At 47.9% G+C, this 24,833-nt stretch overlaps 1 protein-coding gene across 1 annotated transcript in view; it reads left to right on the forward strand.

The window, feature by feature from the left end:
• The window catches only part of LOC147668691 (zinc finger protein RFP-like), a 191,218-nt gene that overhangs the window by 85,689 nt on the left and 80,696 nt on the right, over positions 1-24,833 (forward strand). Inside the window, exon 3 of the mRNA XM_086948510.1 lies at positions 3,655-3,885. Coding sequence (XP_086804636.1) covers positions 3,655-3,885 — 231 coding nt within the window. The remainder of the gene's footprint in view (positions 1-3,654; positions 3,886-24,833) is intronic.

Here is a 24,833-nt window from a genome sequence, read left to right on the forward strand (position 1 = left end):
ATTAATCCTGGCTGCACTTTTAGGAGGGGAGAGTAAGCAGAGCATCATCTACTATATGTAGGATTGCTGTTTCCGTGCTGTGATCTGATCTGAACCCTGATTGGTAGTCATTTAGTAGCTTAAATTCAGTAATATGTTGATTTTAGTTGTTGTTGAGCACATTTTTCTATTGCTTTGGCTAGTAAGGGGATGGTTGTTACTGGCCTAAAGTTGTTTGGATCCAAAGGGTTCTCTGTAGGTTTTTTAAGAGAGGGATGATCTGTCCAGTTTTTAGACTATTGGGAATGATCCTTGGGCTAGTGATTCATTAATTATCTTAGTCCAATAGGGGACGACCATGTGGTTGAATGAGGGCCAGCATTTAGCAGGAAGAGGGTCATTGTAGTGGTTATTGGGTTTCAAGTTTAGTAATGTTTTTTTAATGTCATGTTGGTCATCCTGTGTGTCAGTGATAACGTTTAAAGGTGTCATTTCCATAAACGTCATAGTATTTGAAAAACTCTCTTGCAATTTTCGTGAAGTGATTTTACTAATGCACACTTCATTATTTAGTGGTTGTTACCTCACTTGTCGCTATACCTCCTGATAGTATTGACAGCTGAGTGCCCGTTCATTGATATAAAACACTGTGCACCAGATCAGAGCTCTGCACTCCAATCTTGTAAGGTGAGGTTGTTTGCCTCTGATATCCAGGGGTCTGTCCTACTGTGGCTCTGCAAAGTGGGCCAACGACATCCCTTTCTACGCTTGACTCTCAGGATAGCGAGATTGAGTAGTCAAATGCTTTTCATGAAGACAGAGGGCGGGGCATTCCCTCAGAACTCAGCAGCCAACCAACACAATAATGTTGTGTCTAGCTCATTACTTAATTTTAGTTAAGAGGAAAGATCTTTGAGTTCACAGAAAATTAAAATATCAAAAACTAAGTCACAATGACATGGTTACATTGTACAATCTCCAGAAAGACAACACTTTCTCTGGTGCCCTCTTCCCTCTCTTGGAGTTTTAATGTCTACGGTCCACGTGATGTCATACGGGAGTAAGCCTTATTCGAGGACAAAGGTGCACTTTCTCTAGATCAACATACCGGCTCATGTGCAGAACATTTCAATCTTTTGCCTCCGAGTTATCACAGACAAATTGCTCGGATTGCAGATTTCTCTCTGCCTCTTTGGTGGAGTTATGGCTTTGATGGCATTGGCGGGCATGCTCGGCGGACCCGTTCCTTTAGCAGCGGCTTCAGTTAAGTGAAGCTGTGGTGGCAGCCTCACTCGGGTCCAGGATTGCTGGCAATAATCAGTTCAGCAGTCCTGCACCGCTACACTAGTCTGTGACAGTTGTGGCCCCCAGGCCAGTTGCAGACGAGTGCTTGTTCATAGCAGTTACCACCTCAGGGCAGGGTCTTCAGTCAATGGCTGTCGCTTACAGTTGCAGCCTGCCAGGCTAGATCAATGCTTTCACATCAAATGTTGATGACTGTCCTTTTTGGGTCAGTTCTGACGTCAGGCAGCAGCAAGCACATATAAGGGCGCCAGACAACACAATGTTGATTTTCCTTTAAATGGTTTGGCACAGGTCCCAATGCAAACTGCAGCGGGAGACTGGAAGACCCCACACAACCCAGATGCCTCCTGGCTGTTCTCCAAATGGCAGTCTGCTTTCTCTGGGTGTTTCTCATGCTGGAAATATGCTGCATGGGAATCACCCTGGAGAGGTTGTACTGCTGCAGTGCCTGGCTCTCTTTCCCTCTCTCACCGGGCTGGCCTCTAGGTGCGAGGCGCTTCAGCTGTATTCTCAAGAAGAGCAGACTTCAGGTGATGTCCCCTCACATCTGATGCAGACTCCATCCATGGGCACACAGCAGTCCTATGAGTACTATTTATAGCATCCCTTGGTCAAGACGAACTTGGAGTTTAAATAAAAGTGTGTGGGGGGTTGAGTCCTACTTTCATTATACTCATTTTACAGGGAGGGGATGCAGATCCGCTCTCCAAGGCTTAGGAACTGGTTTGGTTTAATTATCTTGACATTTTCTGGATGTCTCTCAGACGCAGCCTTTGCACAAGGTGATGACACTCGCAGGAGGCCGCAATGGTGCTGCCTTTAGCAGGAGTGTCCCAAAGAGGGGCACAAGGAAGTGGGAGATCCCTGTACCTGGCTGTCATCAGCAGTCCTGAAGCAGTGATGAGGGACAGACAAAAGGACAGAACATGCCCAGAATCCTCCTCTACTCCAAACAGAAACTGCTGTCATCTGTCAATTCTACCACCTACTAAAGGGCAGTGCTTAGAAAGGACTCATTAGCAGCCCTCTGCTAAGGACTGAACAGAATTTCTAAGGGTACCTGTATATTAGTGACACAGCATAGGAATATAACCTGTCCCCTGTATAGTAGTGACATATTACAGGAGCACAACCCTCCTCCTGTATACTAGTGACACAGCACAGGAGCACCCCTCTACCTGTATACTAAAGACACAGCACAGGAGCATAACCCTCACCCTGTATACTAGTGACACGGCGCAAGAGTGCACCCCTCTACCTGTATTTTTGTAACGCGGCACAGGATCACAACCCTCTACCTGTATACTTGTGACATACCACAGGAGCAAATCCCTCCAGCTTTATACTAGTGATGTATATAGGTTATAGGTGCACAACGATGTACCTGTTTGCTAGTGACACAGTACAGAAGCACAACCTTCTACCTGTATACTAGTGATGCAGCACAGGAGCACAACTCTTTACCTGTATACTAGTGACACTGCACAGGAGCACAACCCTTTACCTGTATACTAGTGAAACAGCACAGGGGCACAACCCTCTACCAGGAGTGGAGACGTAACAAACTCCACAGTATTTCTGAGTCCAGTTCTTCATGGTGACAACAGAGAGACATACCTCTCTCAACCGCTGAAACCCTCCTATTCCTGCTGCAGTGAAATGTATTTCACCTGAAAACTCACACCCTCCTGTCCTAGGATAGGATGAGATGTCTGACCAACCTCCTCGCCCATCATCTATAGGAATTTGTGATCGACCTGCAGACACTGATGCAGTAACTGATATATATGATAATTCTCAATTGCACAGCAGAACAATTGATGTCCGGTCTATATTTTAAATGTGGAATTACCCACCTAATCATTCTGAATGAGGGATATAATAGGTTAATGTCACAATGTATTCTGCACACCCAGTGTTGGCAACATGGGGTTATTCCCCAGCCCCTCAAATCTCCGGTCTTCCATCCCTGAAACTTCCTGGCTCCACCTTTTACATGCTCATGTTAGTCACACTCGCTCACACTTGACTTCAGCCAGTCTCTCCCCTCAGTCTGTCTCTGGGTCTTTGACTGTCTCTGCCTGCGGTGAGTTCTCTCTCTTGTGTGTTCTCCATGGAGGGAACTTTCTTGCTGCTTTACAAATTCTGACCTCTCTATGGTTTGTGAGGGGTCTGTGGGGAGAGGGCAGGAGTGTGAGGACGGACGGCAGATGGTAGAAGGAAGATACTTAGTCTGCCGTTCGCAAATGAGGAAAAGCACTTTAGTGTTTGAAAGAACCTCAGCCCCACCCCCACGATTCTCACCCAAAGGATGGCAGCGCTAGTAGGAAGCTCCATAATATCTAACCAGCATTTCTTTGCTCCTGACAGGACAAGCTAAGAACTGAGAAGTGGCAAATTAAATCTGAGTTTGAAATACTGCGGCAACTCCTGAAAGAAAAAGAGCAAACCCTGCACAGGAGACTGCAGGAGATGGAGAAGAAAATCACCATGGTAGAGAATGCAAATATCACCAAACTGTCCAATGAAATCACCTCTCTCAATGACCTAATGACAGAGATAGAAAAGAAGTGTGAAGAGCCACCGTGGGAACTTGTGAAGGTGAGACAGTTTGATATATACAAGGATAAGAAGAAATATTCATAATTTGCATGCAGCATTAAATATGTGCGGGTCAATGCACAGTGACCCCATGCACTCTGACTGGTTGTTTACACTGCCCCCTTTTGTGCTGTGATCCCAAAGCAATATATAAACACTGCAAAATAGTGACTTTGTACAGTGTCACATAAATGTCTATAACCTATTTTTACATTCGCCTTCCATGTTTTATGGGTTACATCACACTTATACACAGCGGCAAATTCCCCCCACCCCCTTCCCCCCGTCCCCCTTTCCATTTAAACTAATATTACAGTTTCATTTTAGCAGGTGTATGCCTTCAGGTTTTTAATGCCTCATTTTCTTTCTGTAATACATGGAATTCATAACCAATGTTTGTTTCATTTCTGTTATTGGTTTTAAAGTCATTTGGATAAGCAGGCTTTATTTCAGCTTTTCCATCATCAGAAACTTTCAGTTACCTCCCTCACTTTTGTATTGTATATTTCTTATTTAAGCCTGCGTGTTTGCATACAATTGCTGTGATGTCTGTCTACAGGTGTACGTTTTAGGTCGAGCCTCGCAGTGCGCATTCGCTGCACTGCGAGGCATGGTGTAGTCAGTACATGGGCTTCAAGCTGGCCCATCGCTTGTCATTGGTTCTGGTTGCCTTTTCAAATTCCTTACTTTTGCATGGTAAATCGTGCCCATCTCTGTCTCTTTTTGGTATGTCGTTCCCTTCCAGAGTGACTGGCCCTGTTACAGGGCTCATTTCGTTTCGGTCCATTTCAGTTTGTCACGCACTGTTTTTCCCCAATTGCCTGCCTCGTGTTCTAGAAATGTTGCAAACACAAGAAGCTGACCAGTGTTGCTGCTTTCTCCTCCCACCCACCTTTTCTCTGTGTGTTCTCCCCTTCGCACCTTAACTTTCTCTTATGATCTACAGATTCTGGGTCACTGAAGATTGAGTGGAGCACTCACAAAGTTAGAATGTTAGAAATTGGACTTTACTTGCTAGCTCCCTTTCACCTATTCTTTCGTTTTTAGCATTGTATTTCGCTTGTTCAGGGCTCTGTTGCTCCGTTTTTGGAAAAGGGGCTGTAAATCTTGTTCTTTATCTGGTCACAAATGTGGCAGCTGTGTCACTGTTCCAAGTGTTAATTCCCCTTCCTTTCTTAGTCCTCTATGCAGTGCTGCAGCTGTGTCTCTGTTCCCGGTGGTAATTCCTCATTCTTAGTCCTCTTGGCAGTGCTGCAGCCGCTTTTCTGGTTACAGTGGTAATTCCTCATTCTGCCTCCTTTATTCAGTGCTGCAGCTGCTTGTCTAGTCCTAGTGGTAGTTCCTCATTCTCAGTCCTCTAACCAGTGCTGCAGCTGCGTCTCCTTTTCCCTGTGAGAATTCCACTAGGTAATGTTGCAGCTACCTCTGTTCCCAGTGGTAATTCCTCATTCTTAGTCCTCTGGACTGTGCTGCAGCTGCTTCTCTGGTCCTGGCGGTAAGTCCTAATTCTAAGTCCTCTAGGCAGTGCTGAAGATCCTTCTTTGGTCCTGAGAGTAGTTCCTCCATTCTAAGTCATCTAGACAGCGCTGCAGCTGGGTCTCTGTTCCCTGTGGTAGTTCCCCAATAAATGTAAATGTGGGATACTTGTAAAGCGCACTGTTATTCTACCCGAGTGTCCTGGCGCTATAGACCACTGGGGAACCCGTCCTGGATTTCCCTGTGAGACGGTCCCTTACTGGGTATCTTCAGGGTGAAACCAGGCATCCCCGGCGTCTGTGGGGGGCCATTGTGGAGATGAGGTAAGCTTAATGCCCAGAGTTGCAGAATGTGTTCCCTGGTTAGAGTAGGCACTGAGGCGAGAATTATCGAGTCCGTTGACCCTGGTCCAAGACCCTGCCGCGTCGGGAATTGAACCCTGGTCCCGGGCCGTTCTCTGCTTACAGGTCTGCCGCCTCTAACCAGTGAGCCACACCACTCCACACCAGTGAGCCACACCACTCCACTAGGCAGATCTGCAGCTGCAGCTGCGTCTCTGTTCCTAGTGGTAATTCCTCATTCTTAGTCCTCTAGCCAGTGCTGCTTCTCTGGTCCCAGAGGTAGTTCCTCTTTCTTATTACTCTCACGTACAGTGGTGGGAGCGCTTTAGGAAAGCGCCAGTTACATTACACAAGGTCAGGTTAACATTTTTGTTTTTAGGTGCGCAGACATTACGTGATGTCGACGCCATCCTTGTTTAATCATTGTTTCCTCTCTACCCAAAAAATAGGAGCATTTTGTTGTTGGTGCTACATCTAGTGCTTGAATACTCAGGTAGCTGGGACAGATGGCTTGCTGGAAAATGGATGATGCGAGAAATGTTTCCAATGGGAAACTCTGGAGAAGGGTGCTTGGTGAATAAAGACCTGGGGAAGGAGAGATGTGACGTCTCTGCCATTGGAAAGTAGTTCACTGCTTTTTTAGGTCTCGCCTATGCAGCACGCATGCGCTACATAGGAGACCTTTAGCCGTCGTACATCTTTTTCGAAGCACATACTTTTGCTTGTGGCGGCATTCAGCCTGCGGGAGTGCGCAGCAGTGCCCCACAAGCACGAGTATGTGCTTTGAAAAAGAGCAGACTGTGCGCACACGCACCACTCCCGGGGCCAGCAAACGCATGCGCGCGCCTCTCTCCTCGCCCAATCACTCGCTCCGCCCTCTCTGTCTCCTTTTGCCTTTATGTGTGGTTTTTTTCTTATTAAATGTTCCTATGCCGCTCCCTCTTGTCCTTAATGGCTGTTATCATCAGAATATACCTTGCCGTCCGTCAAGAAGTAGGTGTTCGCTGTTAACCGGGAGCTCCATGGTTGCTTCTGAGAGATTTGTACCAAGGGCCTGCTTTGGACTGATAACTTAAGTGGTACACTTCGTAAAATGAGCAGAAAAGCAAACTTAGTATTCTCTGAGCTTTACTTGTGTATTTCTGAAAGTCCGTTGTCTTATTCCTGTCTTCTGCATTGTAGTCTTCTGTTCGCCATCGAAAACTGGAAATTGATATGTAAGAACGACTGTGTACGTTTCCAGATCGTTGGTGTCTGCCCAGCGCCATGTGTGGACAGGTAGTTTCCGGCTCTTCTTGTCACAAGGTGCTTCTCGGATCAACTGATTCATCTTTACATTTTTCTGCTGCACTGTGTCGGTGTGGTGCATGTGGTTCAGGCGCAGGCACTATACATCAAGTTCACTTTACTGTCAAGCTAACTAAAACCATCCAATTCTAAACAAAGTGAAAAACTCTTTACTAATCTCACACAGCCAAACATCAGCATTACAACCTCCACTATCAAACAAGCATTGGCATAGCCAATTGGTCTCGCCTTTGGCTAAACACTTGTAAGGTCGCAAAGGCGAGACCTATTGGCTATGCCAATGCTTGTTTCATATGCTGTTCAAAACTCTAGTGATGCTGTCGCACACAGAATGTTATAGTGCTGTTGACTTGCATCAAGGCACTTGTCTTTTTATTTGTGTGTTAAGAAGCCTTCGAATCTGACCATAAATATTTCTTGAGGCAAACCTGTATTCCTGAATCAGACTGTATGTCCCAGTGTGTAGTAATTGTATATCTCTTCAATCCCTGCCAGCACAGCACCCATGATAAAGTGCTGCATGGCTAAACATTTATAAGGTCCCAAAGGCGAGACCTATTGGCCTTGCCAATGTTTGTTTATATATGTGTATTCTTTTGTTGGGGAGGTTGCAACACACCAAGCAATTCTAGTGACCTTGATACAAGGAGGCCAAGGAGCAAAATGTGATAAAACAAGATAAAAAAAAAAATATATATATATATATATTTTTTTTTTTCCAAAACCTTTATTGCACTTTGCATAGTACACAGCGGAGTGCCTACAACCCTGCGGGCCGGCCGCCATTGTAAGATCGTTATTCACAGTGTAGTCCAGCGAAACGGTCAGCAAAGCAATAGTTACATTAATTGTCCAATAAAACATGCTGAAAAATAAAAGTGCAGTTTGAGCAAATATTATAAGCAGAAGATGTGGTTTTGATGGTATTTTTTTTTTTTCTTGAAAAACAACAAACTCTTAACGGCAAACTGTTCGGAATGACATTACGGTCTGGTACGAAGCAATGCAGTTCAAGTTGCAAGTGTCTCTTGGAAGAAATTTAGTCCAACCTCATTTCCTAGTACGTGAATGTACCTACCCGCATTGCACGTCCCCACACCCCCTGACCCACAGTGCTAAACTCTAAGGGAAGGCCTCGTGTGGATGCTGTGGCCTCCATCCCACCCATCCACCCCGCCTAGCTTCAACCCTCTTCGCCCTCATCGTCGGAGTCTTCCTGATCGTCTTCTGACAAGGGTTCACAAATATCCCCTCTATATTCATTCCATTTTAACCAAATCTTGTTCCATTTCCCTGGGCAGGCTCGGTGGGAATACACTGCTCTCTCGGTCAACATTACTCTATCCATGTTCAGGCACCATTGGGACTTGGTCGGTAGGTCTGCCGCCCCCCAGCGCTGTGCTATGTCACGTTTCGCCACCATTAACCCCGCCGTGACCCAGAGTTGTTCATACCTGGACAAGTCAGTAGGTTCCCATATATTTAGTAAGCACCTCCTCGGGTCAGGCAGTAGGGATTGGTCTAATGCTTGTGAGAGTGTGCGGAGTATTTGCCTCCAGTACTCCTGGATTTTGGGGCAGTCCCATACGGTGTGGAAAAATGTGCCTTCCTCTCCGCACCCACGCAGACAGTAAGGATGGGGTGCCCTATGTATGCGGTGTAGCATGGTCCTCGTATAATAAACCCTGTGTAGGATCTTAAATTGCACTAGCCGCATGCGCGCCGAGATGCCCACTTCCTTAGGGGACCCAATTGCCTCATTCCATTCATGTTCATCCATGTCGCTAACGTCCCCCTCCCATTTCTCTTTCAGGTGGAGTGTAGGATCTGGGGTATTGTTGAGCAATTTACGGTAAGTGAGGGACGTCGCCCTTTCTAACATGTAATCAGTGAGGAGGCGATCTTCCAGAGGTGAAGACTCGGGCAGTGGTGTGTCGGGTGGCAGGGCTGTAAGCAATGCGTGTCGGATTTGAATGTACCTGTAAAGTTCCGTCACCGAGATCATATAGTTCTTTTAGCCGGGCAAAAGGGATCACCGCATTCCTCTCCCACAGATCACCCACCGTGGTAATTCCTATCGTATCCCAGTGTGCGAACCCCTTAGTGCCCCTTAGATTGCCCAACGCTCGAGAGTCCCACAGCGGAGTCATCTTGGTGACCTTCCCTTTCCAGCCCAGAGCTGCCGTTGCCGAGTGCCATGACTTAACTGTTAGTTTAGTGGGGCCCACTAGTGCCCGCACTTTGCGGTGATCGTACAACGGACCCAACAGACTATTTGTGCCCAATTGCGCCCTGTCCGACTGGAATGCCGGCTCGGTATGCGGTGCGTGGATCCACTGATTAATTGGCTTAAGGTGTGCAGCCCAGTAGTACAATTTCAGGTTTGGTAGCGCAATACCCCCGCTATACCAGTCTCTGTGCAGCTTGGATTGCGCCACGCGTGCCGGGAGGTTGCCCCATAGAAGGTTGGAAACCAGAGCCGCTACTTTCTGGAAAAACTTAGGGGGCACAGGATAGGGTGAGTTTTCGAGGACTTACAAAAAGCGTGGTAACGCCATCATCTTGTAGAGTGCCGCCCTGCCTAGGAGCGTCAACGGCAGGCCTGACCAGAATCCAACATCACGTTTGAGCCTGTCTAAGTGTGGTTTCAGATTCTTATCTATGAATTCTGCCGGGTTCTTAGTGATATGTATGCCTAGGTATTTAATGTTCTGTCGAGGTTCGGGGCCGGACCCTGCAAAATATACAACTCCGATTTGGTCCAGTTCAGCGTATAGCCGGAGATACTGCCGTACGTGTCGCAAATGTGCAACAAAGCCGGTATACCTCCTTCGGGGTCAGTTAGATAAAGCAACATATCATCTGCGTATAAGGACAGACGATCTTCCCAACCCCCGGTCCATGTTATACCCTTGAGGAGGGGTGAGGTTCGTATGAGGGTCGCAAGAGGTTCCAGAGAGATGGCAAACAGTAGGGGTGACAGAAGGCATCCCTGCCGCGTGCCCCTTCCCAACGGGAATGTGTGCGAAATATGGCCATTAGCCACCACGTGAGCCACTGGGTCCGTATACAACAGTTTGACCCATGCAATAAAGCGAGGACCGAACCCCATATGTATCAGCGTTTCGAAAAGGTACTCCCACTCCACCAGGTCAAATGCCATTTTGGCGTCAAGTGCTAAAATTACCGCTGGTGATTTAATGGTGTCCGTTCTAGCCAGCACACCGTGCAGTCGCCGCAGGTTCAACGCTGTGTTCCTGTGCGGCATAAATCCGGATTGATCCGGATGTATAATCGATGACAGATGGGGCAGGATCCTTTGCGCTAGGAGTATAGCCAGAATTTTCACTTCAGCGTTTAGTAAGGAAATAGGCCGATAAGAGGAACATTCCTCCGGCGGTTTACCTGGCTTGGGGATAGTTACGATAGTTGCCACTCGCTGGTCCAGCGGAAGGGAACCCCTCTCTAAACAGTCCCTGAACATCCCCAACAAATGTACGCTGAGGGTCTCCGGCATCGCCTGGTACCATTCTATGGGTATTCCATTCGGCCCCATTGCCTTGCCTGGGTTCAGAGCCTTAATGGCCAGTTGGATTTCATCAGCAGTGATGTCTGCCTTTAACTCACTTGACGCCTCTGGCGATAATGTTCGGACCTCAATCGGAGCTAAGAGTGCCCTGGCACTTTCAGGTGTGATCGTCCGTTCCGGGGTATACACTTGTTCAAAATGGGCCGCAAGTAGCTCTGTGATACGCCTAGGATCAGAATGTGGCACCCCACGTTCATCTTTCAGACGTTGGATCCCCCTGGAGTTGCCCTCTCGTCTATCAAGCCACGTTAGCATTTTCCCTGCTTTGTCCCCCACTTCATAAATTCTATTTTGAGTGTTGGCTATGTGTCCTTTAACTACCAAGCACAGGTGATCGTTATACAGCTGCTGTTGGAGAGTGAGTGCGTGTAGGGTGGAGGGAGAGGGGTGCAGCTCGTGAGCCATGGTTCGTTCCCGCAATGCCACCTCCAGATCGGCCAGCTCCTGGGACTGCTGCCTCTTATGCCCGGTTATGGTGTTAATGGCTTGCCCCCGCAGGACCGTTTTATAGGCTTCCCAAAGTGTTGCTGGGGAGCGTACTGAGTGTACATTTTCAAGAAAGTATTGTTTCGTGGCATGTTTGAGAGCTTTGCGAACCTGTGGAACTTTAAAGTAGGATGCATGAATGGGGTAAATGCGTTTGCGTGCTCTCGTCTGTAGGGAAAGTGTCAGTGTGAGTGGTGAGTGGTCTGAAATACCTCGAGGGTGAATCACCAGGGTATCTACGTGACGGAGGCCATCCCCCAGTGACAAGAAGTAATCAATGCGGGATAGGCTGCCATGCACCGCGGAGAGAAAGGTGTATTGTTTTACGCCCGGGTGCAAGTGCCTCCAGACGTCAGTCAGGCCCATGGCTACTGCAAATCGCCGTAAGTACGTGTTTCCCCCCGTCGGGGCCGGTGTGGGGTGTTTATCTAGTTGCGTGTCCATGACTGCATTGAAATCCCCCCCTAGAATGATCTCACCCTCCGGGAGAGTTAGAAGAAATTCCCCTAGTCTTGGGAGGTGGACCAAATGTAATGCCGGCGGAATATATACTGACACTAAGTTAAAGAGTTTCCCCTCCCACTGTCCTTGCACGGCCGCAAAGCAGCCCTGGTCATCAGTTTTAGACGATAGGGGCATGAATCGTGAGTTTTTCTGTACTAGAATGCCGGACCCCCTGGAGCCGGACGTGAATTCAGAGTGGGCCCACATTTTGTAACCTCCTCTAGCCAAGGCTTTTGTAGCCCCCCTACCAGGTGTGTTTCTTGCAGCAGGGCCACAGTAGGTCGCAGTCGCTTAATAGCAGCCAGTATCAACCCCCGCTTAACCTTGTCCCCCAAACCTCTTACATTCCATGACATCAAGTTCAGAGGTGGGCATTGTGCGTCGGGGGGTGTTTCCCCCCCCCCATCGGTACTGAATTGTTAGCCATTGGGGATTATGAGGCACATGTTGTATTGCCCAAGAGATGCAACCGGTCCAGCGGCTGCGTCTTCGCGCAGCGAGGAGCCCAGAGACTTCATGGGGGCATATTATCGCTGTCCGTCCCCACCAGTGTGCATTGATTCCCATCAGAATTGAAACCTCGTTCTCGACCATTTGCGTACATTTCAAAACAAACCCCCCTCCCTGCCCCCCTGCCTAACGGACTTCCAACTGCCCGCCTCCCCAACTGAGCAGAGTGCTTTACCCATCCCTCAACCAGAGTAATTGCGTGTAGGGGGGAGAGCGTCTCCCTGGGTTGGCGGCTTCCCTGTAGGCTTTCGGGGCTGCCATGCCAGAGTCTACGTGTAGCAGTTAAAACAACAAGTCAGTTCGGCGATCGGCAATTGTGTGTGAGTCCATAGCCGGAATTATTCATCCTCGCCTCCTCCTTCCAACCCATGGGAGGGCGAGCGTTCAAGATAAAAATATTTAACATAATAAGAGGCAAAATCCTTGTCACTTGTCTCGTAAGTTTGAAAACATTTCTGTTCGACAGCGCTTACTTTTCTCCTAGTGAAGGTGGCTACATATTGTTGCCTGCACCAATCCCTTGTTAGGGTGAACAGTGAGCTTAGTATTTGGAATAGGTAACTGTAAACTCACTGGTATTTTTTGTGGGCGACCGAGACAAGAAGAACGGTAACGCAGGCCCTCGTAAGCAGCAGGCTGGACTACGGCAACGCACTCTAAGCCGCAATCCCAGCCAAACACCTGCGTCGTCTCCAGCGCATTCAAAACTCCTCCGCCCGACTGATCGTCAACGTACCCCGCTGCTGCCACATCACCCCCCATCTGCGAGACCTCCACTGGCTCCCCGTCGAAAAGAGGATCACCTTCAAACTCCTCACCCACGCACACAAAGCACTCCACAACGCCGGACCAGCCTACCTGAACAGCAGACTCCGCTTCCACACACCCTCCGGCCAGCTCCGCTCCGCCAGCCCCGCTCCGCCAGCCTCACCCTCGCCACCGTCTCCCGCATCCAGCGTGCTACCTCCGGCAGCAGATCCTTCTCCCACCTCGCCACCAAAACCTGGAACACCCTACCTACGTCAGACAAGACCTACTTGCCGTCAGAAAACGCCTAAAGACCTGGCTTTTTGAGCAGTAACGCGCCCCCCCCCCCCCCCCCCAGCGCCTTGAGACCCTCACGGTTAAGTAGCGCGCTATACAACTCCTCTGATTGATTGATGATTGACCCCAGATTAAGGTAGAGATTGTTGCATAAAAAACAAAGATTGGTAAATGCATAGGTTTCACCTATGTGATTATTAATTTTTTGTTGTTGTAAGGTTTAGCTTGGTGAACAGGTGTGAAACTGATATGGTAAACTAATACTTGAATGGGGTCACCTTAATGCCAGGCACTATGTTACGAGGTGAGTGAAAGGGATAAATGAAGATAAAATCAATAAAGGAAAGCATGAGTGAAGGAAGAACTGAGGAAGCAAGCAAGAACATAAGTTGGGATTTAATAAAAAAAGAAAGAGGGTCAGTGAGCAAGTGAAAAACAAAAGCGAAAAGAAATGAGTGAAATCTGGGTACTGAAAAACAAAGAGCGGAAATGTGGAGTTTGAAGAAGAGTACCTCACTAGTGCAGCTACAAACATGTTGCAGCAAAACTGGGCCATGAGAGATAAAAAAATAAATAAAAAAAAAGAGAAAAGCTGGGGTAGGGGAGAAGGCAGCAACAAGGAACATGTGAGGTGAGGTCAGACATCGAATGGGAAAGCAGCACATGAGGTAGAGAGTAAGTCGATGGTGATGGAGTAACACGAAGTCTGTACCAGACACTGTCCAGCTGAGCCCACAGCAGCTCTAGAACTGTGTGTCATGGAAGCTGCCCCAGCCTGGGATGAGACACAAGGAAGGTGGGTGTGTGGGGTGGGAGGGGGTAGGCAAGCCCTATGGACAATGCGCGCCTGGTGAGGATTGTATCAGTGCCATCTTTATCAGAAAACAATACCAGCCTCCTAGGTAAATACCAAGCCCCCTGGAAACTAAATATAAATTTGGTTAAAATCCTAAGCATTTAATTATAAGTATCCTTCTTTTTACTTTAATAACTATTTAGAATTCATTTGAACAGCTCACATGTGCTTCATTTCTATATGTACCTGGTACTTAAAGTTTATAAGCCAAAGGGTAAAATACCAGATGTGACAGATTGTTGTCCATGTTAGCTTTACTAGATATGACGTAAAAATATAGAACAAGATGGTAAAATACTGGCCAGACGGCAAGTCTACTCTCTGTGCCTCTCCCTATATGCAGCTAACCTGGCACTACCTGTTCGAAGCTCCTGTTCCTGATCTGCTGATGAGACCCATGTTATCAGTCGCGAATGATGACTCCCGAACTTTTGATGTGACGTCTTGAAGAATGTACAGAAACACTGTATTCAGCACCCCGGAGAGTCCCTTTCTCTGCTTTCCAGGAAGGCCACCTGGACATTCCAAAGAGACCTCACAGCCTCCGTTATATCTTTCATTTTGAATCAGAATTTAAGATACAAGACCGCGTCTGGGTCCAGGACCAGAATTTTTATTTTTTCAAAAACCTTTATTGGCTTATTCTGCATTACCAGAATACAATTTTGCTTCAAATCAGAGCATCGTACACATTAGGCCATTTGCGGAGTACTTCAAAAATAGGGAAAACCAATCGGACAGAAGCATTATCTTGTACAACACAGCAATAGCACTGTTGAATAATACATAGCTGTATAATGTGGTGGCAGCACTGCAGAGGAAAGAGCAGGTTCGGCTGAGTAGAGATGCGGACAGGGAAGGAAGGGGCTACTGACCAGCGCCGGCGGCCGCTGCGAGTGGAGTGCCGGCGGGGAATGCAGGAGAGGCAGCCTGGCTCAGATGTGATCGGGTGTGAAGGTACGTTACTATGGGGCCCCATATGTCTGGTGGGCGAGATCTAGCAGGCATGATGTCCCTGAATTCAGATAGTAGGTTCTGACATCTGGAAGCATCTTCGAGCCAGTGGGCGAACTTAGGTGCCAGCCTATGCCCCCAGCACATGGACACCCTGTGCCACGCAAGGACGAGCAGCATTGCGACCAGACAGCGAGAGGCATCCGGGCAAAACTTAACAAAGCCCAGCAGGTGTAACGGTGGGTCAGGCTGGACTGGTGCGAAGGTGATCTCAGAGAGGGCGGCACAGACCTCCCGCCAGAAATCCGACCCCTTTGGACATAACCAAGCAAGATGAGAAAAATCCACTTCAGGGACAGAGCAATGCAAACACCTATTGTTAGGGTTAAGTCCCAATTTATGAAGCTGAACGGATACGATAGTTGGGAGATCGTTTCTTTGTTTGATTGCAGCAATACAGCCAGTCGGCTTGGGAAATGTCCATACCAAGATCATCCGGGCGCGATCAGTGGAGATGGAGGAGGTTGACAGCGTGAGGGTGTATAATTTGGTCACCAGCTTCCTGGGGGTGGGGGAGGAATATATGAAGTCAAGAGTGGGAATCGAAGGTGGAGGTTGGGGGGACCTCTGATGGAACTCTCTACAGATAGGCCGCAGCTGATAAACGAGTAATTTGTCCTTTGGACCAGAGGTAGCAGGAAGAGAATGGAAGGTGTTTCTGGGGTAGAGATCCGTCAGTGTCTCCAGCCGGGCGGCGTGTTTGGACATGCCAGATGGTTGGAGGGAAGGGAAGGCATGGGTGACGTACAATCGGCATAGTATTAGCCGATAACATCGGAGTGTTAGAAAGACGACGCAGGACCAGCATAAGGACTAGAGTGTCCACTTCAGCTTGTAGGCGTCTAGCCGGGTGAACAGGGCGGTGTTCAGCGGCCAAGGGGTAGCAAGGTCAGGTGAATGGCTTGGTGGCATCAGTAAGAGGGAACAGCATGGACTTACTCCAGTTCACCTGTATGCCGGAGAATACACCAAACCGTATTATCTCGCTCACAAGGGGACTGAGGTTTTCCTGGGGGTGGCCGACATACAAGGTAATATCATCCGCATACATGGAGACCAAGAGGACACGGGCCGAGAAGCTGATGCCCTTCTGAGTGTGGTGTTGCCGGAGTCTGGCAGCAAGAGGCTCCATCGTAAATGCGAAGAGCATAGTGGAGAGCGGGCACCCATGCACGGTACTGCATTTGATCAGAATGGGGTCAGAAATGTGTCTGTTGATCCGAAGGCGGGTGGAAGGGGTAGTGTACAGGAATATAATCTTACAAATAAAGATGTTGGTGAAGCCGAGGCGCGGTAGGAGATAGAATAAAAAGGGCCACTCCAGGGTGTCGAATGCCCTGGTGGTATTGAGAAGAGCAGCCACTGCAGGGAGGCTAGGATTAATCTGATGGAGGACAAAGAATATGGTCCGGAGGTTATGGGATGTGGCGTGGCCTGGAATGAAACCGGACTGGTCAGGAAGGGCGATGAGGGGCATGAGGAGGAGGAGGAGAAGAAGGGAGGCTATCCTCTTTGAGAAAATGTTGTTGTCCGTATTATTAGAGAAAGGGGGCGGTAGGAATCACGGTAGGAATCGTGGCAATCGGAAGGTTTGTCCGGCTTAAGAAGAAGCGTTATCATTGCCTCAAGAAGCGATGGCGGGAGGAGGCCATTTTCAAAGGAGTCCTTGTACATGGCGGCCAGATGCGGCACCAGGAGCGGAGCAAAAGTCTTATAGAACAAAGCAGGGAGGCTGTCTAAGCCAGGGGCCTTATCACTAGGCAAACTATTAATCACAGCGAATATTTCTTCTTTAGAGAAGGGCTCATCTAGAAATTTACGATGATGGTCTTCGATCCAAACAACTGCCAGGTTGCAAAATATTGGTTGAAGTCCTCACGCAAAGGGGTGGAGCCCGCGGTGTAGAGTTGTGTGTAATAATCCATAAAGTGCGTCTTGATTTCCTCAGGGGAGGTGGTTCTAGTAGGGCCGCCATACAGAAGCGCGGCGACATACAATGCAGCATGGGGGGGACAAAGGAGGTTGGCTAGGCAGATCGCCCTCACCAAAGCAGCGAGCCTGGGCCTCTCTGCCAAAGAAGGGGAGTTCCTGGTCGCCTCCTCGGCTAATTCTGAGTGTTTTTCATGCAGGCGAGCAAGAGTCTCCGAGCTGGGGTGGATGGCATGAGCAGAGTCCAGAGCCTTTATCTCCAATTTTAGTTTATCTAAAGTGGTGCGGATGGAGAGAAGACCTCCAGACTGTTTAGAAATACACTTGCCGCGAATCACAGCCTAGAAACCCTCCCACAAAGTGGATGGCGAGTCTACAGAGCCGATTTTTCAGTCAAAATAGTTAGATATTGCGGTTTGAGTTGCGGAGAGCATTCTGGGGGAGCTGCCAGGTAAAGGCCTGCTGTGGAAAGTGATGAAGGCTAAGACTAATCTGGACTGGTGCGTGTTTGGAAAGAGTGTGCACAATAATATTAATGGAAGTTAGCCAGGTGAGGGCGTCGGGAGAGGTGATCCAAAGATCAATACGGGACCAGCAGCCACGAGCACCGGTGTTACAAGTTCCCTCGCGGGCCTCTGGCCACATGTGATGCCACGCATCATATAGCAAGTTGTCGGCAAGGATGGACTGAAGGAGGGCCTTGGAGCGTGAATGGGTAGAGTAGGGGCCAGAGCGATCCAGGACTGCAGGAAAAGTAATGAGGTGCATTGTTCAAGAGCAGTGCAGTAAGCAAGCATAGCAGTGATCTGATGCATACTGAAGAAAGACAAAAATTAAGACCTAAAAACAATAACGCCTCTGAAAGGAACAAGGCAACCCAGAACCCACCCCCCACCCCAACCCAAACAAACCCACCACACAAAATGAAGTGTGTAAACCTAAATCTTGCAGAGTGAGAACAGAAAAATTGCAATCGACCACAAAAGTGCCTCAAAAGGAGGATGGATCAAACCATAGCCCACCCACCCCTCCCTCCACCCACACCAACCAACTAAACCGGTCAAGCAACCACCCACATCCACCCCAGGGAGCCACAACTAGGAAGGGAAAAGTCAATAACAGAGGTGGGAATCATCCCGCGGGGGAATGGCAGCGCCCGGAAAACACCCCTGCCAGAAGAGGCAGTGTGGCCAAGCTAAAACTATTGGCAGACTAAAGGAAAGCATCGCAATTTATCAAAAGAATAGCCAGTAAGGCCGATTCGTAAATGCAGCGGAAACAGTCAGTCGAACAAGGAGCAGCAATAAGAACAAGCCCAACATTGTGCTATACAGCCATGTAAATAAAGACACAAAGCCAAGAGCAATTAACAAATACTTTTCAGTCATTGTCGCTCAGGTTAACTGCAACTGGGTCCTGTGAATGGATTAGCTGGGGTGGTGCGATGGGTACGATCCAGCTGCTTAGCAAAGGCGAGGGCTCCCTTTGGGTCCGGGAAAACCAGAGTTTTGGATCCTTACTTGACCCACAGCTTGGGCATATAGGCCAAAGAGTAGGACATTTCATGTTTTTGAAAGATGCGCTTTGCGGGCAGAAATTCGGACCGACCACCTGCACAACCAGGGTGTAGTCAGGGTAGAAAGACAGTGTTACCCTGATGCCTCTCTCCCTGGCAGCCCGAGGGATTGCGTCACGGTCCCGGAAGTTTAGTATTTTTGCAATTATCTGACGAGCAGGTAGTCCAGGGGCAGGCCGAGGGAGCGGTGTGCTCTCTCCATGATGAAGACCTGAGAAAGCGTGTCCCCAAACAGTTCTCGCAATAGCAGCTCTACATAGTCTTCCATCATCGATATGTTGGTGGACTCTGGCACCCCGGTAATGCAGAGGTTACTCGTACGAGAGCGGGCCTCCAAATCTTCCTTCTTGGAGCAGATTAGTTCAAGGATTTTGTCCCTTTGGAGTAATCTTTTGCCATCTTGGTTAGGACACTCTAGACTAGACGTGAAGCAGGCGATTATCATGTGAATCTACCCTGGTCTTGACCACGTCCAGCCGGGAGGTTAACTGTTGAAGCTGGGCGGGGATCCCAGACACCGCAGACTTGACCTCCAACATGATGGCTTTGAGGTAATTGTCACGTGCGGCGGCCATTTCAACGGGGGCAGGCTGGTCGCCCCTGTCGACAGTAGCGCCCTCCTGCTGTGTCGGTCTCCGTTGTTCGAAAGTGAGCCAGGGCTGTTTAGGGTCAGCCTTACCCATGGCGACTGCCAGATATAAGGAACATCATGGAGGTATCCAGCGGGTGGAGAGTAGACAGCGTCCAGCACAGTAGCAGAGTGGTCAGGGAATCGTTGCTACCGGAGAAAGGGTTGGGAGGAGAGATCAGCAGCAGAGTCCCACACTCCTATCGGGTGGTCAAGGTGTAAAGTGCGGCCAGAGAGGACAGGAGAAGCCTGGATGCTAGGGGGGCGAACGACACCCCCCTCCACCCCCCACGTGGCCAATGCCCTACAGGCGCAACGCCTGGGCCGTGTGTGCAACGGGGAAGGCCACAGCTCTGAGCCTTGCAGGTGGTGCACTAGCCCCCAGCCTCACCGCAGTGACCCTCCCAGGTAGGGCGAACGATACAGGCTCCGGGCACAGTATAGGAGGCAGGTGGGGGCATGGCAGAAGTACCTCGGTGCCAATGGCTGTGCTGGCGCAAAGCTCAGGTCACGAGAGGCAGCAGGCTGAAGTTGTGGTCAGATGCAGGAACCGCGGCAGTCCAAGGCCCACAGAAAGACAATGGGCCGAAGCAAAGAAAAGCTCTCTGTGGAAATGAAAGGTCGGGGTGTTGCACTGAGGCAGCAGAAGCAGAGCAACCGCACTGGTGGTGCAGGGAGGGACTGCGGCAGAGGAGGCATCCCGCAGTGGTGCAGCACAGAAAGCAGCAGCAGCAGAAGGGTCGGGGGGCTCGGCTGGAGACACAGGCCACCGCCAGACTGCACAGGAAGCAAGTCGGAGCTGAGGAGTGGTAGGCCGGGAAAGGCAAGATGGCGTAGCCTCCGATCGTGAGCCTCCGTAGCAGGTCTCAATGGGCAGCTGGTGGACGCCCAGGCGGGAGGAATAGAGGCAGGGCAGCCGAAGGCACAGTGGCAGCAGATGAGCACATCCGGGAGTGAGGAGGTCGCTAACTGGGGGAAGCAGCCAGCAGCGGGTAGACGTGGAAAACGCGCCGCCCGCTTCACCCAGCCCAATAGAGCAGAGGCCAAAAATCACGCCGGGCGCCCTTTCAAGGATTTGCCGGGCCAGGTGAGGGGCAAGCGTGGTCCCAAGCCCACCGCAGTTCACCCCCGCAGCCGCGAGACTCACTGGCTGAGATGTCGAAGTTGTGGCCGCAGCGTGATAAGTTGAACGTCCAGCCTCCAGGCGGTGCGGAGCAGGCAGCGCAGGCCAGGCTCAGATGAGCGGGCAGGAACCAGGCCCGGGACCCCGGAGGTGCTGCAACCAAGTGCAGCCCCGTCGTAGGGCCTCGCTAGAATGCTCTAAAGATGCCCCAGATAAAGGTGAGCAGCAATGGTAAGGATCCAGGCAGCGGTTAGCAGGAGGTCTGCAGGATGACGGATCAGAGTCTTGGCCGGCAGAGCCCACTCAAGGTGCGGCAATCTTGCAGCCGTCTAAGCCATTCCTCCCCCCCTCCCCCCGCCCCCCTCCCAGAAGATTAACACACATAAACAGCAAAGATTTCAGTTGCAGAATCATAGACTTTAATATCCGCTTAGTTTTAATGGCTATATTAATAATGAAGAAATAGAACTCCTTGTCAATATTGATATTGCAAGATTTATCTCCAAGTTCAGTTAGGTGGGCCCTTGTAGGTAAGCTCTGACTATTGGGCACATTTATGCTATTGACACTTTCACAATATCCTGGTATAGTCTGCTTACAATGTTGAGTGGACACCACCCATCTATTCCAATATGCAGGTTAGTTCTTCCTGCAGTGTTGCGTCCATGCCATTAATGCCTACCAGTATAAATGTCAGTTCAGCCTACGGTTTTGCATGCACACTAGTAACCCATCCTGGTGTGAAGGTCAGTTCAGTCTACGGTGATGCATATATGTCAGGAGCCCATCCTAATCTACAGGTAAGGTCTGCTAAGAGTATTTCTGCAAGGCACCAATGGATTCACAATATACCGACAAGTGCTGCTGAAAATGCCCTATGTGTGCTAGTGATGGATTCATAATATACAGACAGGTGTTGCAGACGAGAGTGCTCTGTTTTCTATTGATGGATTCATAATATACCTGCAACTGCTGCTGAGAATGCCCTATGTGTGCTAGTGATGTATTCATAATATACTGACTGGTGCTGCTGAGACTGTCCTATGTGTGCTAGTGATGGGTTCATAATATACCGACTAGTGCAGGCGAGAGTGCTCTAGGTCTGCTAGTGATGGATTCATGATATACCTGCGACTGCTGCTGAGAATGCCCTATGTGTGCTAGTGATGGTTCATAATATACTTACAAGTGCAGCTGAGACTGCTATATGTCTTCTAGTTATGGATTCATAATATAACTGCTGCTGAGACTGCTCTGTCTGCTAGTGATGGATTCATAATATACCTGCAACTGCTGCTGAGAATGCCCTATGTGTGCTAGTGATGGTTCATAATATACTTACAAGTGCAGCCAAGACTGCTGTGTGTCTGCTTGTGATGGAGTCTTAATATACCGACAAGTGCTGCTTAGAATGCTCTAGCTCTGCTAGTGATGGATGCATAATATACTTACAAGCATAGCCAAGACTTCTGTATGTCTGCTAGTAATGGATTCATATTATACGGACAAGCGCAGCAGAAACTGCTGTATGTCTGCTAGTGATGGATTCATAATATACCTACAAGTGCAGCCGAGAATGTTGTATGTCTGCTTGTGATGGATTCATAATATATCTACAAATGCTGCTGAGACAGCTGTATGTCTGCGTGTAATGGATTCATAATATACCTGCAACTGCTGCTGAGAGTGCCCTATGTGTCCTAGTGCTGGATTCATAAGATACTGACAGGTGCTGCTGAGACTGCCCTGTGTGTTAATGATGGATTCATAATATACTTACAAGCACAGCAGAGACTGCTGTATGTCTGCTAGTGATGGATTCATATTATACTTACAAGTGCAGCAGAAACCACTGTATGTCTGCTAGTGATGGATTCATAATAAACCTGCAACTGCTGCTGGGAATGCCCAATGTGTGCTAGAGATGGATTCATAATATACATACAAGCACAGCTGAGACAGCTCTATATCTGCTAGTGATGGATTCATAATATACTTACAAGCGCAGCCGAGACTGCTGAATGTCTGCTAATGATGGATTCATAATATATTTACAAGCGCAGCCGAGTCTGCTGTATGTCTGCTAGTGATGGATTCATATTATACTTACAAGTGCAGCAGAAACCACTGTATGTCTGCTAGTGATGGATTCATAATAAACCTGCAACTGCTGCTGGGAATGCCCAATGTGTGCTAGAGATGGATTCATAATATACATACAAGCACAGCTGAGACAGCTCTATATCTGCTAGTGATGGATTCATAATATACTTACAAGCGCAGCCGAGACTGCTGAATGTCTGCTAATGATGGATTCATAATATATTTACAAGCGCAGCCGAGTCTGCTGTATGTCTGCTAGTGATGGATTCATAATATATCGACAAATGCTGCTGAGACGGGTGTATGTCTGCTTGTGATGGATCCATAATATTCTTACAAGTGCAGCCGAGACTGCTGTATGTCTGCTAGTGATGGATTCATAATATACCTGCAGCTGCTGCTGAGAATGCCCTATGTGTGCTAGTGATGGATTCATTATATACTGACAGTTGCTATAGAGACTGCTCTGTCTGCTAGTGATGGATTCATAGTATTCTTACAAGTGCAGCCGAGACTGCTGTATGTCTGCTAGTGATGGATTCATATTATACTTACAAGCGCAGCAGAAACTACTGTATGTCTGCTAGTGAATTATTTATTGTATTTATTTATGAAGTTTTATATAGTGCGAACATGACCCACGAGGGTATCCGAGCGCTTTACAATAAAAGAACATAAGTGATTGAGGTGGTACACACACACACATTCAAATGGGTCAATTTGTACAATATAAATATTAAATATATGCATAGCAAACCTAGAGGACCATGATTCTACAGGACATTGTACAATAGACCGTTAGGTGATTGTGCTAGCATACATACATATTATAACTTCAAACTATTCAAAGTAGATATAAAATGTGTAGATGATCAGAAGGACCCACAGCCAACTAAGCTTTAGACTGCATACAATTATTGAGCAAAAAGGGCTGTGATATAAATCTTACATACAGTAGACTCAACCAATCCAACAGATATAGGCAGTGATAATAGGATCTTAAAGATGATTTGGTGACATCCTATAATTAAAACTTAGGGCAAGAATTTGTTTATTAGTAGTCTTTTTACTTCCTTTTTGAATGCAGTAAAGGAAGCGATTCCAAGTACTAGTGGAGGTAAGGAGTTCCAAATCTTCGGAGCAATCCCTGAGAAAGCTCTACAGCCAATACTCCTGTTATGGAAGGAAAGTGCTCGCACTTCGTAGTTGTCTGCAGCCTCCCGACCTATCCAGCTTTAGTGCCAAGTAACTGGGTGTGTGAAGTAATTAGATGGAGATGTTCTGAATGAAAAATAAGTTTATTGCAGGAAACCGCTTATACATCCACAGAGCACAGAAGCAACTCTCTCTGTCCAACTCCCATATATAGAATGTAGGCAGACAGAGGAAACATAACAAGACTAGAAAACATTCTAAATGAGATTACTACACACCTTCCCCCTTGAAACAAAAAATAAATAAGTGAAATCAATGAACAAAATCCCGTAATTTAACAGGAGAATGTCTGATGCGAGAACTTTTCCTTAAATTAACAACATTGCCAGAATCAACACAAGCATCATCCAAACCCCTGACATTGTCACAAGAATCAACATTTATGGAACCAGAATCTGAATTAGGAAAAGGTGAACCACCAGAACCAATGGAAACAGAAGTAGAAGCATCACAATCAAATGTGTCCAGCAAAGCCACACAGTTATCCTGATCGTCATAAGGTTTAGGAGAAACAGAGTGTGGAAACAACTTAGGATATCCAGTTTTATATAAAGAAATACGTCTAAAATTCCAAATCTTACCTCCTTCAACCCGTACAGCCTTACTAAAAACTTCCACCACTTTGCATGGATCAGACCATTTAGCCCACTTATTACCATAAACACCACCAAATTTAACTCTAACCAAATCACCCACCTTAATTTTGGAACAACTGGCAGAAGACCCACGGGAAATTCCTCTCATTTTACTCTGATACTCCACCACTTTATTTCTGACTTTTGAAGAGTCAAGCAAAGAATCATACGGGATTTTACTTTTAATCCACCAGGGTAACAATTTCGTACCTGGCTTCCTACCATGCAACATCTCAAATGGAGATAAGCCAGTAACAGAATTGGGAGAAGTGCGATACGACAACAAAGTTGCACGTAGGGACTTTTTCCAATCTAAACCACTTCTAATAGCAAGTTGAATAGACTCTTTAATGACTCTGTTGAAGCGTTCTATTTGACCATTGGCCTGAGGGTTATAATTAGATACCCTCTTATGTACTACTCCACACCTCTCGAGAAAAGCAACAAACTCTTTACTGATAAACTGAGGACCATTGTCAAACAATTTCTGCAGGAATAACCTCCCTACAAAAAACCTCATCCAAAAATTCATTAACTTGCGCTGGCCCAATTTTATCCACAAGCTTCAACTCGGGTCACTTAGAGAAATAATCAATCAACACTAAAGCAAA

Source organism: Lissotriton vulgaris, unplaced genomic scaffold (genome assembly GCF_964263255.1).
Source record: "Lissotriton vulgaris unplaced genomic scaffold, aLisVul1.2 SCAFFOLD_2097, whole genome shotgun sequence".
Lineage (NCBI taxonomy): Eukaryota > Metazoa > Chordata > Amphibia > Caudata > Salamandridae > Lissotriton > Lissotriton vulgaris.